General features: G+C 40.1%; 1 protein-coding gene across 2 annotated transcripts in view; it reads left to right on the top strand.

Moving 5' to 3' along the window:
- Positions 1–19,516, top strand: part of MTUS2 (microtubule associated scaffold protein 2) — a 642,868-nt gene that overhangs the window by 557,998 nt on the left and 65,354 nt on the right. The window contains exon 1 of one of the 2 annotated variants that reach the window (XM_037058901.1): positions 12,815–13,009. The exons of the other annotated variant lie outside the window; for it this stretch is intronic. Coding sequence (XP_036914796.1) covers positions 12,956–13,009 — 54 coding nt within the window. The 5' untranslated portion in view covers positions 12,815–12,955. Of the gene's footprint in view, positions 1–12,814; positions 13,010–19,516 lie in introns of those variants that run through there. 2 annotated transcript variants of the gene reach the window in all.

Here is a 19,516-nt window from a genome sequence, read left to right on the forward strand (position 1 = left end):
TCTCCCTTGTCATTTCCTGTTTTGTTTGTTTTGCTTTCTCTCTTTTTTTCTTATTCAAATTAGCTAGTGGTTTGCTATTTTTTGGTTAAGTTTTTCTCAATTAAGCTATATTTGGAGATATGGACATAGGTAGATCCTGTTGTCTTCCTTATCTCTCTTTTTTAAAATCTTTTTTAAAATTTTATTTAATTCTTGTTCAAGTACAGTTTTCTGTCCTGTATTCCCAGCCCTGCCCCTCCCCAGTGCTCCCCACCTTCCTCCCATTTCCACCCCCCACCTTAGTTATTTTCCATGTATCTTTTATACTTGTTCATGTGAGTCCTTCCCCTTTTCCCCTGTGATTCTCTCCCCTCTCCCCTCTGGTCCCTGTCAGTCCATTCTGTATTTCAGTGTCTTTGGTCATGTTTTGCTTGCTTATTTGTTTTGTTGTTTAGATTCCTGTTAAAGGTGAGATCATATGGTATTTGTCTTTCACCATCTGGGTTATTTCGCTCAGCATAAAGCTTTCCAGTTCCACCCATGATGTTCCAAAGGGTAGGAGCTCCTTCTTCCTTTCTGCAGCATAGAATTCAATTGTGTAAATGTACCATAGTTTTTTGATCCAGTCATTTACTGATGGGCATCTAGGTTGCTTCCAACTCTTGCCTGTTGTAAATTGTGCTGCAATGAACATTGGTGTGCATAGGTTCTTTTGAATTGGTGTTTCAGGGTTCTTAGGATATACTCCTAACAGTGGAATTGCTGGGTCAAAAGGCACGTTCATTTTTAGTTTTCTTAGAAAATTCCATACTGTTTTCCATAGTGGTTGTACCAGTCTGCAATCCCACCAACAGTGAACTAGAGTACCCTCCCCCTCCCCGCCCCCCGCAACCTTTCCAACACTTGTTGTTTGTTTCTTGGTTTATGATAGCCATTCTGACTGGTGTTAAGTGGTATCTCATTGTGGTTTTAATTTGCATCTCTCTGATAGCTAGTGATATTGAGCATCTTTTCATGTGTCTCTGGATCCTCTGTATGTCCTCCTTGGTGAAATGTCTGTTCAAGTCCTTTGCCCATTTTTTAATTGGGTTGCTCGTCTTCTTAGAGTGGATTTGTGTGAGTTCTTTCTATATTTTGGAGATTAAACCTTTGTCTGAGGTATCATTGGCAAATATGTTTTCCCAAACAGTCACTTCTCTTTTTATCTTGATACTATTTTCCTTAGCCATGCAGAAGCTTTTTAAAAATCTTTACAGTATCTGTAGAATAGTCTTCTTTTTTCTTTAAGACATTTGTTGCCCTTCAGTCATTTATCCATTAACCTGATAAATATTTATCCAGTTCTGCTGTGTGCTGGGTACTGTACAAAGTAGAGAATGCTGCAGGGAGAGAACCATTGAAATCCCAGCCTACTGTGAATATATTATAGTAGAAGGAGATGAACAATAAACAGGCAAGTTATGGTAGGTACCTTAGAAAGGAAAAAAATCAGGAAAAATGATATAGGGAATATTGAGGTAGGTGAGGCTGTGTTGTAAATTTACATAGAGTAGTTACACAGTGCTTCCTGATGGCATGACAGTAGTTAGGAAGCAAGGCATGGCTATCTGGGGAAAGGTTATTTCAGGCACAAGGATCAAAATGCCTCAGGTGGGAAAGCACAGGTGGTGGTGGAAGTACAGCAAGGAGGCATGGCTGGGTGTGGTCAGTGATGGGGAGAACACTGGAAAATGAGATTGGAAAGGTCATGGAAGATCAGTTTAAGAAGGGCCATTGAAAGGGCTTTGGCTTTCATTCTGAGTAAGAAGAGAAGTCACTTGAGGATAAAGGATAGGGAAAAGGCATATTCTGGCTTTTTTAAAATAAAATTTCTCCCACTCTAATTGATTGAAATTAGACTACAGGGAGGGGCAAGGGTAGATAATGGGACATCAATTGGAAGGCTGTTACCCAAATCCAAGTGAAATAGAATGGCAGCTTAGACCAGGATACTTAAGGCAGATGTGTAAGAAGTGGTTGGATTATATTTTTAAGGTGGAGTTGACTGGATTAGTTGCTGGGCTGCATGTGGGATTATAGTTCAAAATATTATTTTCCAAGAACTATGGTCACCTTTACTGTAAAGTGAAGTTTTTTGCAAATATCAGATGTATTCACTAGTTGTGGGACACCTACCATTTCCTTCCCTGAAGTGGTAACATAGTTGGGAATTTGGGCATGTGGTGAAGCATGAAAGCTGTGTGGAATTGTTGGTTTGAGTCCATATGGCAACACAGAGTGAGTATCACTAGCTATTGATGCAGTTGGGAAGGAGGATGTCCAGACTCTTCCCATAGGTAGCAAAAATAAAAAGGGAGAAATGGTAAAGTGGTGGTGAGAATTGGCTTTCTGTCACTCTTATAAAGATAATGATGGAAAGTGCCCCCCACCTAAATTCATATGCTTTTTCAGGTCTCTCAATTGAAAGAAAAGTCCAGGTGGGCATCTGATGCAGATTCCAACCAGTGGAGTCTGTGTGTTGTGGATGTGACAAAGAAAGTCACACGGACTGCTGAAGTCCTGTGGAGAAAAGGGATGGCATGGCCACTCTCTGAGTGAGAGAGGGCCCCAACCCCTGCCTGGACAGGCTTTTATTGCTTTTCTGGGATTGTTACCTCAAGGAAGTTCTTCATTCATCATTGTCAGGCAGTAATGGTAAAACAGTAGATGACATTCAGAAAACTATGAAGACTTATTCTGAGTCAGGGTCAGTTAGCTAAAGGACCATAAAACTTTGGGAAATAGACTCATTTCATGCTTGGACCCTTATCAGAAAATTGAGAACATTCTTAGCAAAGCAGACTTCACAGTATTTTATGCATTCTTTCTTAGGCCTGATCACCCTGGGGAACCACCCATTCCTGCCCAGGGCTGCACTACCCTCTGACATTGTATCAGGCTCAAGTCAGGAAGGGGAAGTAAGGCAGCCAACAGATTAGGAGACTTCTCGAAGACAGAATGAGGTCTCAGGCTATGTCAAAGCCGAGGGGTGAGGGTCCATCACCCCCTTTTTCTATAGCCTTCCAAGTCCTCTAAATGCCCTTTCATGACCATGTCTGTGTTAGGTTGTCCCTCCTTTGAGGAATCTTACTCATCATTGGCTAACCAGTCATCCACCAAGTACCAAGCAGGGTGAAGTAAAAGGGGGCAAAGGATGCACCCCTACCAGGAAGATAAGTTTTGTCTCCTTAGTCACTTATGGTCCCAAGGTCTCTTTACTCAACCTTAGCCATGGAGGTTAGAGCTTATGATACCAGTGTTGTTCCCAACAGGTATCAGAGCAGTTTCTCCACCTTGCTGGGCAACATATATGCATTCAGGCCCAAGAATGTCTGTCCCTCGGGGTTTTTAAATGCTCTCTAAATGTTAGAACAACCACTGTGTTGTTGCATATTATCAGGGTTTCTATTTCCTGAAGTTATTCAACTTTAATTAGGGTAAGTCCACTAACCATGAATGTTATTTATTTAACATTTGCTGGTACTATATGCCTAGCACTGTGCTAAGTGATAAGGATTTAGGCAGATGTGGTTACTGCTCTCATGAAAGACAGACATTAGACAAACAAATCAGACAATGACCCTGATCAGTGTGGCTCAGTTGGTTGGGCACTGCCCCACAAAGCCAATGATCACTGATTCAATTCCCACTCAGGGCACTTGCCCAGGTTGTGGTTTGGTCCCTGATCAAGGCATGTACAAAAGGTAACTGATCGATGTTTCTCTCTTACATCAGAGTTTCAATCTCTTTCTCCACTTCCTTTCTCTATAAAAGTAAATAAAATCTTTAAAAAATCACACAGCTACTTAATTACCATGGTAAGAAACACTACAGAAAAGGAGTAGAGGTTTCTGGAAGAACCTTGACCTGTTTGAGGGGTTGGGACTGGTCTTACCAAAGTTAAGCCATATGCAGAGATCAGGAGATCAGTGATGTATTACTCCCATTTCTGCTATGACTCCAGTCTGTTCTTGGGGAGACTGCTGCTTCACCATGGGATAGTAAGGAGGATTGGGGCACTGGAAGGGATACCTAGTTGGTTGTGGACACCATGCCAGTGTCCTTATCCTATCTTCCTTTCTTTATAATGATAGTCACATTGTCAATTGGTTTGGCTATGGCCCATGTGATCACCCTTCTCATCTAACATATGTCAAATAGACAGATGCACCTTGGAGCTTCTCCAAGTGCTGTCCATCCTGTGTCTGAGTCTCCCTGCCAGTTACCCAATCTTGTCCAAGCTCTTTACCCATCTGGTAAATGTTATTGTGAATTTCACTTCTCTTGTGAGAGCACTCAATTCTTCTGAATATGGTGCAGAGACTAAAAGATGATACCTGCCCACAATCATCCTACTCATTGACCTTAACTGAAAAAAAAGATAAAAGTACTGTTAAAGATTAACAAACTACAAACAAGGTAGTCCTACTTAAGTAGCAACCTTTTACTTGGATATTACAGAAAAGTGGTATTTTTAGGTTTCTCTGATGTTGCCATCAGATACATACTTGCTATCTAAGAACAGAACAGTACATATGTCATTTGTTTTATTTCCTGAATATTTTAACTCTTGGTGGTCACATCAAAGATGTTTTAGAACACCTATTGTATGTATGCAGGGGGCTGTAATCACCAATCACTTCCAGTTTGAAGATTTCTGCTTTGTATTTTCCCTTGCCAGCCCATTCCCACCTCATTACAATCTCTAGGTGGATCCTATTTGGTAAGAGATACACATATTTTCCAGGCAATCCCCTTGGCTTAACTCAAGTGTAAGACCTCCTGCTCCTACTTCAGGTGCACAAGAAAACAAGGTGCTTGGAGGACACACCCACAAGAAACACATGGTTACCCTGAGAGTCTGCAAGTGGCTCTCTCACTCTCTCATGGTCACTTTACCTGGCTTTGTCTTGAAATAAATGGTGAAACAACAATACAATTTTTATCTTTTTGACCTTCTTCAAGTAGCCCCTTGGCTCACAAAATACACAAAATACAAAGTTCCCCTGCCAAGAGGCCACGGTTGCCTGTTTAGACTCCTCTGATAGCCCATCCCTCATCACCTCAGGGAATGGTCACTGAGGCCAGTTTGCAAGGCAGCCACTCATGTTGTGCATGTGACAGTGAGTGAGGCATTGCCAGTGGACTGTGAGCACTGGGGGAAAACAGATGTAAACCATTGTTATTAGGTAGAGCAGAATGTCATTAGCAAGAACAATTATACATATAACAGAAAAGCACAAAAAAGAAAAAGAAAATTCACTTTGAGTGGGAGGGTCAGAGAAAGAGAGGAAGTAATGCTGACAGAAACCGAGGGGTCCAATTTGAACAGGAGGAGACCTGAGTCTGACGAGGGTGATTAGGGGTAGGGATGGGTGAGGAATTCCAAATTGGAGGAAGACAAAGAAACAGAAATAATAACATCGAACAATTGAATATTGGCTTATGCACATGGCTTCTACCATGTTGGTTTAAGGTGTTTGTGCATTGGTTTGTGAAGGTACAGTAAAAACAAACAGTCAGGGCTCTTATTCCAGGATCTGAAAATGTGGAACAATTTCATCTATGTTTAAATTTCTTTTTACATTTTCATATGTTGAAATTCATCATCCAGATTATAAACTGACAAATTTACAATTATGTAGGACTGACAGATAAAAACACTCAATGATTATAATGTAAATAGTGAGCACAGTGACCAAGGACACCAGCATCTGAGTCAAATCTGAGTACCAGACCCCACTCAATCATTTCCTAGCTCTGTGCATACAGGTTATGTAACCATCAAGCCTCAATTTTCTCACCTGCAAAATGGGATGGTAATAGGGCTTATTTCACACTGTTTTGTGAGAGTTACAAGAGATACTGCATGCAAGACCTAAGTACAGTGCCTGGCATCTGTTAATGATCAATTAATGTCCCTTACTAGTCATGGCTCCAAAACATACAATGTTTGTAATGATTTCTCTGAAGAGGTACACCAATAGACCTTCACATAACTTCTAAATGCTCATTCCTCATCCAGTGCAATAAAATATGCCAGGAATAAAAACCATCTCAACCTTTTAAAAACACTAGGAACCAGAATGTTCCAGATTTAACCAGCCTATTAGGTCACAGCTTCCTTCTTTGCCAAATCACAATAGTCTAAACCCTATCTTATATGCCATCAAGAAGTTCAGTTCAGTTCTGTTTTGTTTTTTTCAAATATCCAAGCACTTTAGGGACTCCTTAGAAAATGATTATTTCAGAAGGTACCTTTCCACCTAAGCCTTGGCTTGCTACCATGTTAGAGAATCCAGTTTATGTCCCTCAAAGTGAGCTTCACTGAGCATTTTTTAATTTCTAAAGGCCCCAGAAAAGGAGCTACTATTTTCTCACTCCATCCTAAGGCTCCATCCTGAGTTTTCCAGTGTTCTCTTCCAAAGATATTCTATCGGTGGGAAGTCTCACTTCCTTCAAGGGACCTCTCACCCTTACCAGGTGGCCCTCAAAAGACAGCAAACCACCCTGGATTGTGGTATCTAATTTCTATTCTAAACCAGAATGAACCAAATCTCCTGGAGGGGAAGGCTAATCCTAGACCTGTAGCAAGAAATATTCAAGATGAGCCCAGGATACTGTGTTTTGTCAGAAGGCACAGGAGGTAGGCTAATGAGATGCATAGAAAGGACACAGAGATCAACAAGAAGGCATTTTCACTGGCCAAAGCTGAGATAAACTGAGCATATAAAAAGAATAATAAAGCGATTGATTTAACACATTTTGCATATTAACAAAAACATGAGATCATCTCTTACTTTTTGAAAAAATAAGAGACAGCAAACAACCTCATTTGATACCATTGCTACACCAAGTCTTTTGTTCAGAAAACTGGCACTTAAAAGGAAAGCACTAAACATTTATCCCATCTTTCCTGTATAAACTGTATTGCAAGGAAATGACATCACTATAATTGCTAATGAAAAATTCCTTCTTATATAACAATTCCAGCTCATAAACGCAAAAGGATGGTGGAATCAGAACATCATGTTGCAACTCCCAATGAAGTCATAGACTCCAGTAATAAGCATTAACAAATGAAGTCATTAGAAGACAGGGTGATGGGGAAACTTATGCTGCAGGAGATGAGGCTATCACACCCAACCCACTGCAGAATCACTAACAGCGGAACACCCAGACAACCATGCTTCCTGCTGTGATGCATTGGGGTGCCCACATATTACATCTGAGGTGTTGTCCCTGAAACACATTGAGCCTGAGTCTCATCTGGCCTCAAGGATTAAATTTCATTTTTAGGGGTGTAGGAAAAAGTGAAATTATACTACAAGGAAGCAACAAGGCAAAGCCAGGTGAGTACAAGATATTCACCAAGCCAGCTCACTCACTTTCTGAATAAGTCAGTGGCTGGCAGTGCAGGGGAAGGCTGTGGGGAAGGGGCAAGCAGTGCTATTGATGAAAGAAGCTCAAGAGATTTAACATCTAATGTGATATGTGGACCAAGTTTGAGCCCTGATCCAAGAAAACTAACAGTATGATAGGAATGCAGACTGGTGAATCCACTGTGCAAAACAATATGGAAGTTCCTAAAAAAATTTAAAATGGACTGACCTTCTGACTCAGCAATTCCACCTCTGTGTATAAAGCCAAAGAAACCCAGAACACTAATTTGAAAGATTATGTGCACCCCTATGTTCATTGCAGCTATGGGAAGCAACCCAAGTGCCCATAAATAGAGAAGTGGCTATAACAGTTGTGGTACATTTATACAAATGGTATACCACTCAGACATTAAAAAGAATGAAATCTTAATATTTGTGACAGCATGGATGGATCTAGAGGGTATTATTCTAAGTAAAGTAAGTTAGAGAAAGACAAATACCATATGATTTCACTTATATGTGGAATATAAAGAACAAAATAAATGAACAAACAAAACTGAAACAGACTCATGGGTACAGAGACCAGAGTAATGGTTACCAGAGGGGAGGGAGGTCAGGGGGCTAGGCCAAAAAGCTGAAGAAATTAAGAAGTACAACCTGGTAGTTACCTAATAGTCATGGGGATGTAAAGTGCAGCATAGAGAATATAGTCAATAATATTGCAGTAATTATGTATGGTGTCAGGTGAGTATTGGAAATATCAGGGGAACACTTTATAAAGTATATGATTATCAAACCATTATACTCTATACCAGAAACTAATACAAAACTATTTTGAATTCCAAGCTATAACTGGAAAAAATATATGTGCCTGCTAAAAAAAAAAGCAAGAAGTTTTTTTTTAAGTGGATGCTTTCAAACCTTGAAATATAATACATTTTTTTACATTATTTGCTGTATAGGCAAAGAAATGTACTATTTCCTACCAGTCTTATTTCTGATCATTATTTATGCTTTCATACTTTAAAATTAATCTTGGTACTTACCAACTAAAAATATGTTACATTAATAAGATTATATAGAGAAACATGAAAAATAATTTTCATAATTTAAATAATTTTCTTTCAGAAACCAGGAAAATTTTGGCTTGGACTAGGTATTATGTGCCAAGAAAATATTGTTATTTTGTTCAATGCTTAAATGGCATTGTGGTTATATAAAAATGTTCATGCCCTGACTGGGCAACTCAGTTGGTTGGAGCATTGTACTGCACACCAAAAGGTTGCAGGTTCAATTTCTGATCAGGGCACATACCTAGGTTTTGGGTTCTCTCTCTCCAGTCAGGGTGTGTATAGGGTCAACCAACTGATGTTTCTCTCCCACATCAATGTCTCTCTCTCCTTCCCTCTCTCTCACTCTCTCTCTTGCTCTCTCTTTCTCCTTTCCTCTCTTTCTAAAATCAATTAACTCACAAGGTCTTTCCAGAAAGTATCCAGCCATGCAATGTGAAAAATAGAGACATTTATTGAAGAAGATACAAGATACAAGAAACATTGTGCATAGGACAATGACACCTCAGTCCCCTTCAAAGTAGGCACCTTGGGACCTCACACAGTTCTCCCAATTGCTATCAGCTGCCCCATCGTATTTTCCTGAATCTCATCTAAGTTTGAAATCCTTTTCCTTTCAAAAGTGATTTTAGTTTTGGGAAAAGCCAGAAGTCACAGGGCACCAAATCTGGGCTGTAAGGTGGCAGAGTCACCTGGGTGGTTTGATGTTTCACCAAAACACTGAATACAATGTGATGCATTGGCAGCTGTCATGATGTAGCTGCCAATCACCAGTCATTCATAGCTGAACCATCTGACTAGTTTCCATGGAGTGATGTTCAAGCTTAACACAAAATTTAATGCAGATTCATTGCTCTACTCAGTCATTTTGAATGCAGTGACCACACAGTACACATGCTCACTCAACAGTATCTACAGCCCCCACTGACCAGTACAGTGAAGTCATCATTGTTCACACATGCACATTCCAGTCCACTCTCATTGGCCACCAGGTTATATTGAGGCCATGCAAACCATTCTCATTATATTAACAATGTCTGGACTTTTTCTGGACAGATCTCATATTCTCAGCTGAGGATTTTAAAAAATGTTCATGATTTTCAGCAATGCATACTAAAGTGTGTAGGGCTTTGCTTTTAAATACTTTAACAAATTAAAAAAGAAAAGTAACAAGCAAAAATAAAGTGACAAAACCTTGATAATCACTGGATCTGGGTAATGGGTGCACAAAAATAAAAAGTAAAAAAGGGACAGGAGAAGCCCGTGCCAAAATCTTGATAACTGTTGAAACTGGAAATTTGTATACAAAAATCCTTTGTATTTATTCCTCTATTTTTAAGTATGTTTAAAGTTGTTTTAAAATATAAAGGAAACAAACGTGCCACAACTCAAATGTACCACAATTGGTACATTTCTCAAAATCTGAGTTATTTGCACTGAGGTCATTGCACCAAATATGCCAAGATTTCCGCAATGCTGTCTGGGTGGACTGAGCCAACGCTGGCCCCACACCCCACAGTTGGTTCTGTCTGTGCATGGTCAGAAAGGCTGAATGTTATCTTTCTCTGGGCAGCCTCCTCTACCTCAGCCTAATCAGTGGGGAACTGCACGAGCAAGCACTCTCATACATCATCCAAGAATAAACAGTAGTTTTCCAGTACAGTGCAATCTAAGTCCTAATTTAGAAACAGTTGTGTATAACATTACCCTGGGGCCTCACCACTCCACTGGCTCCTTCCACTGTGGGGGCTTGACTTTATCGGGATATAGTCTATTGTCCAGGGACTGTGTGCCTTCAGGGGAATGCAAGCCACACCATTTTCATTTTTAATTGTGGTGAAATACAGATGACCAAAAAATGTACCAATTTAATCATTCATTCAAGTGTATAGTTCAGTAGCATTTAGTACATTCACATTATTGTGTAATTAATCTCTCGACTTCTTTTATCTTGCAAAACAGAAACTGATCCATTAAACAATGGTTCTCCATCCCCACTCTTCTCCCCAGCCCCTGACAATCACCATACTACTTTCTGTCTCTATAAATTTGACTATAAATCACACAGTATCATTTTGTGACTGATTTATTTTACTCAGCAGAATGTCCTCAAGGACATTCATCCATGTTGTAGCATGTGCCAGAGTGTTTTTTGTTTTTAGAATGAATGCTATTCCACTGTATGGAAAGACCACATTTTGTCTATCCATTCTCCACTGATGGACACTTTGGTTGCTTCTACTTTTTGCCTGTTGTAATGCTGTTGTAAACATGGGTGAACAGGGCACTGTTCAAGCAATTTGTATTGCTTCTTGCAATACAAATTTTTGTATCCCACTGCTTCAAAAGTGTTCAGAACAGTTCTCAGGCCAGGTTCAAGCTCCAGTTACTGTAGCCTCCCGCCCTCAGGGAGGTCTGCCCAAGCTCATGGCTGAAGAGGGCAAACCTATGTGAACAGGCACTAGTTTTTGCCTTCTCCGTGGTACACTTTGTTTTAAAACAATAAAAATAATAAGTGCTGGCAAAAGGATAAAAATTGGAAATTCACTCCCTCATTCCCTAGGCTGTGATTTCTGTTATGTGGAAGGTGTGTATCTTTCCAAAAGCTTTATCTTAGACACATACAAATGCATATATGAGTATAGTTTTGCTCTGTGCTTTATCACAGTTTGTCTCTCAACAGTGTGTCACCTTTCCATGCAGTGGGAAGGTGTTACGTATCTAGAGTATTTCCCATTCCTATGCTGTTACAAACGATGGTAAATTGAGTGTCCTCACAAATACACCCTTGCACATTTTTTGTGAGTGTTGCAGGACAGAAGTGGAAATGAGGTCTCAAAGTGAGGGTACAGTTAAAATGGTGACAGCCATGTAGCACCCCTAATGGACTATGATATTTTGCCTGTTAGTTTAAAAGAGAGATTTGAGTTTTTTATTTCAAGTTTAGGGCAAACATTCCTGTCTGGTGTCATCAGATCACCAAGTACTCTTGCCCTCTTTACAAGCAAGTCTAAACAGCTTGTGCTACTTAATTAAAATGTGCTTGGAAAATCTCAGGCTAGTAAAATTAGATAATTTTAACAACTGTTGTCTGTTTATAATTTTAGGCAAGTTTAATGGGTGACCATAGAGTTGTATGTTTTTGCAAATGATACATTTCAGGATTTCTCCTTTAAAGTATCAGGAAATACAAAGTTAATCTTGTAAATATTCACATCTTTTGCTTTCAGGATAACACAAATGTATATTTGAAATGCCACATGTCTTTTGAAAAAAAAAATAAACCTTTGCTCCCTACCCCTTCCCTTTTTTCCTGTCAATTGTTTGCAAAATTATAAATTGCCCAGAAAAATCAAGTACTCTAAGGCTTTTATGTTGATATGCCCACGGGAGTACTGCCCCCAACCCCAAGTGTAGTTACTTAAGCCACTAGAAAGGTTAGTGAATGTCTGCCTAGGCAAGCAATTTCACAACTGTATTTCAAATATAAAGATTTCATCAAAATAAGGCAAAAATTGCACACAAATTTGAAAACGAGAGATTGGTGGTCTCCAGAGACAACCAATACCCTGAGAGGAGGAGTTACAGGAGAGGAAAAGCCTGTAACTCACGTTTGTACGTTTGTACGTTTGTACGTTTACTTCTCAGGAAAATAGAGCTCCTGGGTCTCAACAGAACCAAGCCTGTTAATCCTCCCTGCAGTCCTAGGTGCACAGCATCCGTGGTGGCTGGGCTCTTCTTTTGTGTCTCTTCGCTCTCCCGGCGAATCTGCCTAGTGCAGGAGTACCTCTGCACAGGGGCTGGGCTGGAGGCTGCAGTCCGAATCCCCGCCCCACGCCCCACCCCCCACGCCCCACCCCGTAACCCCTCGATTTCCCGGCAGGCGGGCTGAGCCCTCCAAGGATGAAGACGCCAATTGGTATATGCGCGATTGTTATGCGACTATTGTTTTAATTTAATTTTTTATTTTATTTAATTCTCGTTCAAGTACAGTTTTCTGTCTTATATTTCCAGCCCTGCCCCACCCCAGTGCTCCCCACCTCCCTCCCATTTCCACCCCCCACCTTAGTTATTGTCCATGTGTCCTTTATACTTATTCATGTGAGTCCCTCCCCTTTTCCCCTATGATTCTCTCCCCTCTCCCCTCTGGACCCTGTCAGCCTATTGATTCACCTGGCTCTGAGGATTCCAGTGGCAAAGTGATCCCCGCCACCCCACGTCCCCTCCCTTTCTGGCTCCCGCTCTCCCTCCCGTTGCAGCAGGATCCCAGCGCTGGAGCTCCCACCCCTCCTCCTCCTCCCATTGCTCTGGCTCCTGGATTCCTTAAGTTATTAGGAGAAATAAGGTAGCCAAGGGGAGGGGACCACATGGAAGTTGTGACAGCTCCCAGCGGCGCGCCCCTTTCTTCTGAGCCAGTACCTCGCCTTAGGAATTGCCGCTGACACGTTGAATGAAGGAAGTCCCTGTGTCAGCCAGCCTGCCGGGATGGGCCACTGCTGCTGCAAGCCTTATATCTGCCTTCAGTGCCTGGACAAGACGGTACTTTGCCTTCCCTCTCTCTTCTTTCCTCTTCTTTTAAAGGGCATTGAGAAAGCCAGAGCCCAAACCTCTGTCCCTCTCCCTAGCCTCTGTGTGTGTGTGTGTGCGTGCTTTGTTGATAGGCGGGAGGCTGCCTCTGGTTCCAATGTGCTGGTCTTAGCCACTCTGCAGAGCCTTACGTAATTCTTGTTCCTGCAGTCTCAAATGTAACTGTTGCATTTCCCTGAAACAGTTGGGCTCTGCTCGAACAGCTTGAAATCCAAGCTGCCAAGAAATCCCTGGAATGTTCTCAATGCATTTTAATGTACCTGTGAAACCTAAAATGTTCTAGTGTGAAACTTAGATTAGCTAGACATGTTTTTCTCTGCCAACTGCTAACTTTGAAAGTTTACCACTTTTTTTTTTTTTGCAAACAGCTTCCATCCTTGTGACTTGTATTCTTAAGGGCGGTGAAGGAAGCATCAACCAGTACAGTTATTCTCTCTGTGCTTCCCTGCATCACATGGGGTGAATAGCACGGAGGTAAAAACTAAGAGCTGGAGTCTATGGGTGTTTTCAGGTCTTCAGGGGCAGGAGATTCCCAGCCAGGGAACTGGAAATACACTACAAGGGTGAACTGTATGACAGTTCCAACACAAAGCTGTTCTTTGCTTTTGGCATTTGCCTGTCAGCTTGCAGATGGATTAGGATACGCCTTTAATTTTACTACTAAAAATATGTTGGCCAGAAACCTTGTCTCTGTGATATATTTTATTCTCATGCTCATTGGGATTTCTCAAAGATACATGAAATGGGATTTACAATGTGGTTGAAATCACCTCCTTCCTACCCATGTGGACATCAGCTGCAGTGTTAGCTTCAGGTATAGTATACAATACGACCAGGTGAAGGAACAATATGGATTAATATGAAACTCATTACAAGTACATCACTTGGGAACATTAGTTATTAGTCTGTTTATAAACTGTGAGTCAGATTACATACCACCTAGGAAAATTAAACTGTTATTGTAAAATTCACCTAGTACTTTTGTTCCAGTATTTCAGTGAAATAACTTTCAGTGGGTTTGGCTTTTGCTACCATGAGTATGAACTAAAATATTTATGTATACATTTAAGTACTTTTAACAACAAATAGAAATATGAGACATTTATACTGAGTTGTTTGTAAATCAAACCTTGAAGTAATTAAGCCCTTTCCCCAAAAAAGTGGTCACAAAAAGGCATTGAAGAAAGCTCTATAACAATAATTATAATAAAAGGGAAGAATATGCTACACATACAACATTATGTTCATATTCCTAACCCTGATACAAAACTTTTAGAAATAGAAGTTATAATATGCAGACATTTTTTGAGAAAAATTTACTTTAAAGTGAAACCACCCTTTTATGTTTCAAATCAAGTTCTTGAAAATAATTATCTCTGTGTCATTCTTAGTTTGGGCATATTGGAAGATAATTAAAAGTTATTTCATCTCTTTAGCAATGTGATATTTAAGTAACTTTCAAACCTTTGAGCTTTGGTACCTCCAATTTAATCAAATTACTTTTTACTGATGAAAACTTAAGTGCTTCCACTGTGTCTGTCAGCTTTCTCACTATGTTGACACCCACATTTCTTGACTTCTCTTTGTTATGTTTTAGAATAGTATTCCTATTCTAAATAGGATGGTGGTTTTGTAGACGTGTGTTCATGGGTTCTCATTGTAGACATGGAGAGCTTTCTTTCATTAAGTATTAAAAATATTATTGTTTTATTTAGTCTCCCACTTTTCAGGGTAACTCCACAGGCAGTATGCCAAAATTACCTGTTTATTCAGTGGTCACCTGTTGGGCCAGGCATTGTATGCTAGAAGTGTTATGGGGTTCCACTCCAACCTCCAACTCTGGGAACCAGGACTCCTTAAAATCCCTGCCAATTGGTGATTGCCAATCCCTCCTCAAGGTGATTTCTCTGCCAATCACCTTGAGGAGTGCCCCGCATTACTGTTGAAAGAGGCTTGATTACGCGGTTGGCAACCTTGTTTCTGGTTACTTTATTTCAGTTTAATAACCCTTGGAGAAAAAAGAAACATTTCCTCAGAACTTTATATGGATGCAAAATTGAAAAAAAACCTTAATTTTGAAAAATAAAAATCATTTTTTAACAGTTTGATCATATAGCAGCTAAGGATGTTCTGAAAAGAGTGGTGGGGCAATTAAAGACACTTTTAAGTAATTGGTTTCAGAGATGGGGCCAAGAAGTAAAAATCTGCTTCTTTAGCATTAACTTATTGGGAGAAACTATAGAATCTTGCTAGAGTATAAAATAAACAAAAATGTGTTAAATTAGCAAAAGGTTTGTAAAAACTGATCATGTTTATGTTTTTAACTTTTTAAAAGCTTTTCACTAGCAATATTTATTTCTGGTTTATTCTGTGCCTACCCATTGTGGGAACTATCACAGAATTATTAAAAGACACATTTTGCCCAATGGTGTTTACTTGTTACTTGTTTGGTTGTACTTCTTCTTTTCCAGAGAAATTATAAGTGGGGTATATAACAATAACATATATAGAGCAACTGAAACATCAGTACAGTAGTGGAGTATTCTGTGCTCCTTAGCTTATGCATTCCTGGAATCTAGTGAAAAGAGAAGTTCATGCTAGAATCATAGGCAATGTTTCTTGGAAAAAGCAGAATGTGAATTTCACCCTGAAGAATGGGGGGGGGGGCGGGGTTGGTGAACTGGTGAAGAGAAGGAGTGGAATTCTGAGCAAGCAGTGCCTGAGTGAAGGAGTGTTAGCTCAGAGTGATGAAGGCTGAGTGGAAACACAGAGGGATATGAGCACATCAGGAGTGTAGAGAACTACTTTCCAGGCAAAAAGCCAGACCCAGGTTCTTGAACTTGAGTTAGTAAGAAGTAGGTGTCCATCTTGAGAGTCTGAGCTGTTAAGAAACATTCAAACTTGTAGAGAGTTTTTATAACAGTTTATTTGAGCCAAACCAAGGACATTGCCAAGAAACAAGATTTCAAATTCTCCAGAGAAGGATGGTTTTGTAGTTTTTCTTATGCATTTGGAATTAAGGAGGGAATGTAAGGAAGATTATAAAAAGGTAAGAGAAAGCAAGGTACGGGATAGAGCTAAGAGTAGGTGCTCCCTTGCGGGTAGTTATGTTTCTGAGGGATCTAGAAAAGTGGATTACTCTGGCATCTCAAAGGCGTATTAGTATAGATGCACAAGAGGCACAGATAAACCTGTTACAGGCCTGGAGGTGGACCACCCGCCATGACCTGCACAGTCAGAAATTTGTGACCAGCTCACCCTGTAAAGCTATTTTCAGTCAGATTTATTACAGAGCCCTTTTCTCATCCATAGAGCAGAGCAGTGATCTGTAGAAAGGCTTATTCTGCAGGTATTTTGAAAGGAAGGGTGTGATCCAGGAAGAACTGTGAGGCGTCCAGATGGATCCCAAAGAGCCCACTAAGCTGTGGACTCAGCCTGGTCCTGGATCAAGCCAGCGCTCTGCATGTTCAGAAGCTCTCACCTTTAACCTGCCAAAGCAGATCCTTCTTGGGACTTTGAGTTATTAAGATAAATAAACTAGATGTATAAACCAGAATGCCACCTTGTTTTTTAACAATAAAAAAACAAGCAAATGGGTGATAACCAAATGACAAGCAAGCAAAGGATAATCTGCTTGAGAAACATGTTATTTCTTTTTAGAGTCAAGGCCTAGTTTCATAAGAAGCTTCAGTAAGAGTGGAATCAGCCACATGATTTAGGCCTGAAGTGGCCTCAGAACCTGGTGTGTCTGTGTCCTGTCACCCCTCAAGCCTGAAATTAATGCAGGTGAGAGGCTGTGTGATTGTTATTACCTGGGTGACTGCTTTCTCTAAGCCCCTTTGCTCTACTCCCTTTCACTATGACTCACATAGCAGATTTAGTTACTGCCCTGATCCTTTGGAGTTAATTTGCATATCTCCACCCTAACCTTTCTGTGTTGATTGTAATGGTAGAAGGTAACCTTGTAGACCTTTTTTCTAAATCCTTAAAAGTGGTGGGAGTTGGAAGAAGTCACCTCAATCTTCCCCACAGATATGTGGGGGTGACCTGACAGCAATGAATTTGAGAAGGTGATTAGAGGAAGCTTGAATCCAGAACGGGCAAGAAACTTCTTAAGTGATACATAAATGGGTTAAAAATCAGAGTACTGGCTAATTGTCCCTTGTTTTGCTCCCTCTGCGATCCCAAGTTCCCTAGCATTACTTCTTAGTATTCACATTTCTTCTCCTTGAGTCTGGTAAGTCTCTGTCCTCTCTGATTGTTCACTAGCAAAGCAATCCAAGTGTGGCATGGCACCCCTGATTAACTGTAGCCTCTTAGGGAAGAAAGTCACTTTAAACCACTGACAACCCCCATCATGCACAATGGCAAAGGCTGTAATGAAGCCCCTTTAAGTTTAGTCATTCTGATTTTTATTTTATTTTTATTTTTAAGCATTTTTAAATTTAATTATTGTTCAAGTACAGTTTTCTGTCTTTTACTATCATCCCAGCCTACCCCCCCAGTGATCCCCACCTCCCTCCCATTTCCATCCCCCTTAGTTGTTGTCCATGTGTGCTTTATACTAGTTCCTCTAAATCCCTCCCCCCTTTCCCCTGAAATTCCCTTCCCTCTCTCCTCTGGTCACTGTCCCCATTCTCTATTTCAATGTCTTTGTTTTTATTTTGCTTGCTTGTTTGTTTTGTTGTTTAGGTTCCTGTTAAAGGTGAGATCATATGGTATTTGTCTTTCACCACCTGGCTCATTTCACTCAGCATAATGCTTTCCAGTTCTATCCATGCTGTTGCAAAGGGTAGGAGCTCCTTCTTTCTTTCTGCTGCATAGAATTCCATTGTGTATATGTACCATAATTTTTTGATCCATTCATTTACTGACAGGCACCTAGGTTGCTTCCAACTGTTGGCTATTGTAAAATGTGCTGCTATGAACACTGGGGTGCATAGGTTCTTTTGGATTGGTGTTTCAGGGGTCTTAGGATATACTCCTAACAGTGGAATTGCTGGCTCAAAAGGCATATTCATTTTTAGTTTTCCTAGAAAATTCCATACTGTTTTCCATAATGGTTGTACTGTCTGCAATCACACCAACAGTGAACTGGGGCCCCCTTTTCCCCACAATCTCTCCAACATTTGTTGTTTGTTGCTTTGTTTATGATGGCCATTCTGACCAATGTAAAGTGGTGTCTCATTGTGGTTTTGATTTGCATCTCTCTGATAGCTAGTGATATTGAGCATCTTTTCATGTGTCTCTGCATCCTCTGTATGTCTTCCTTGGAGAAGTATCTGTTCAAGTCCTTTGCCCATTTTTTAAATTGGATTGTTTGTCTTCTTAGAGTGGAGTTGTGTGAGTTCTTTGTATATTTTGGAGAGTAAAACTTTGTCTGAGATATCATTGGCAACTATGTTTTCCCATACAGTTGGTTTTCTTGTTATCTTAATACTATTTTCTTTGGGCATGCAAAAGCTTTTTATTTTGATGAGATCTCATTTGTTTATTTTTTTTCTTTATGTCCCTTGGTCTAGGGGACATATCAGTAAAAATATTGCTGCATGAAATATCTGAGATTTCCCTGCCTATGTTCTCCTCTAGGATTTTAATGATGTCACAGCTTATATTTAAGTCTTTTATCCACCTTGAATTTCTTTTGGTGTATGGTGTAAGTTGGTGCTCAAGTTTCATTTTTTTTTTTGCATGTAGCTGTCCAGTTCTCCCAACACCATTTGTTGAAGAGGCTATCTTTGCTCCATTTTATATTACTGCCCCTTTTGTCAGATATTAATTGCCTGTAGAGACTTGGGTTTATTTCTGGGCTTTCTGTTCTGTTCCATTGGTCTATGTGGCTGTTTTTATGCCAGTACCAGACTGTTTTGATTACAGTGGCCTTGTAATACCGTTTGGTATCAGATATCGTGATCCCTCCTACTTTGTTCTTCTTTCTTAAAGTTGTAGCTGCTATTCAGGGTCATTTATAGTTCCATATAAATGTTTGAAGTGTTTGTTCTATGTCTGTGAAATATGCCATTGGTACTTTAATAGGTATTGTATTGAATCTGTACATTGCTTTGGGTAGTATGGACATTTTGATGATGTTAATTCTTCCAATCCATGAACATGGTATATATTTCCATTTATTTATGTCTTCCTTGATTTCTTTCTTCAGTGTTGTGTAGTTTTCTGCATAGAGGTCTTTTACTTCCTTGGTTAGGTTTATTACCAGATATTTTGTTTTTCTTTTTGCTATATCAAATGGGATTTTTTTAGATTTTATTTATTTACCTTTAGAGGGGAAAGGAAGGAGAGAAGGAGAGAAATATCAATGTATGGTTGCCTCTCATGAGTCCCCTCCTGGGAACTGGCTTGCAACCCAGGCATGTGTCCTGACTGGGAATCTAACTGTGATTGTGTGGTTCACAGGCCTGAGCTCAATCCACTGAGCTACATCAGCCAGGGCCGGGATTT

Source organism: Sturnira hondurensis, unplaced genomic scaffold (assembly GCF_014824575.4).
Source record: "Sturnira hondurensis isolate 20B ecotype Veracruz unplaced genomic scaffold, ASM1482457v3 Scaffold0010428, whole genome shotgun sequence".
NCBI lineage: Eukaryota > Metazoa > Chordata > Mammalia > Chiroptera > Phyllostomidae > Sturnira > Sturnira hondurensis.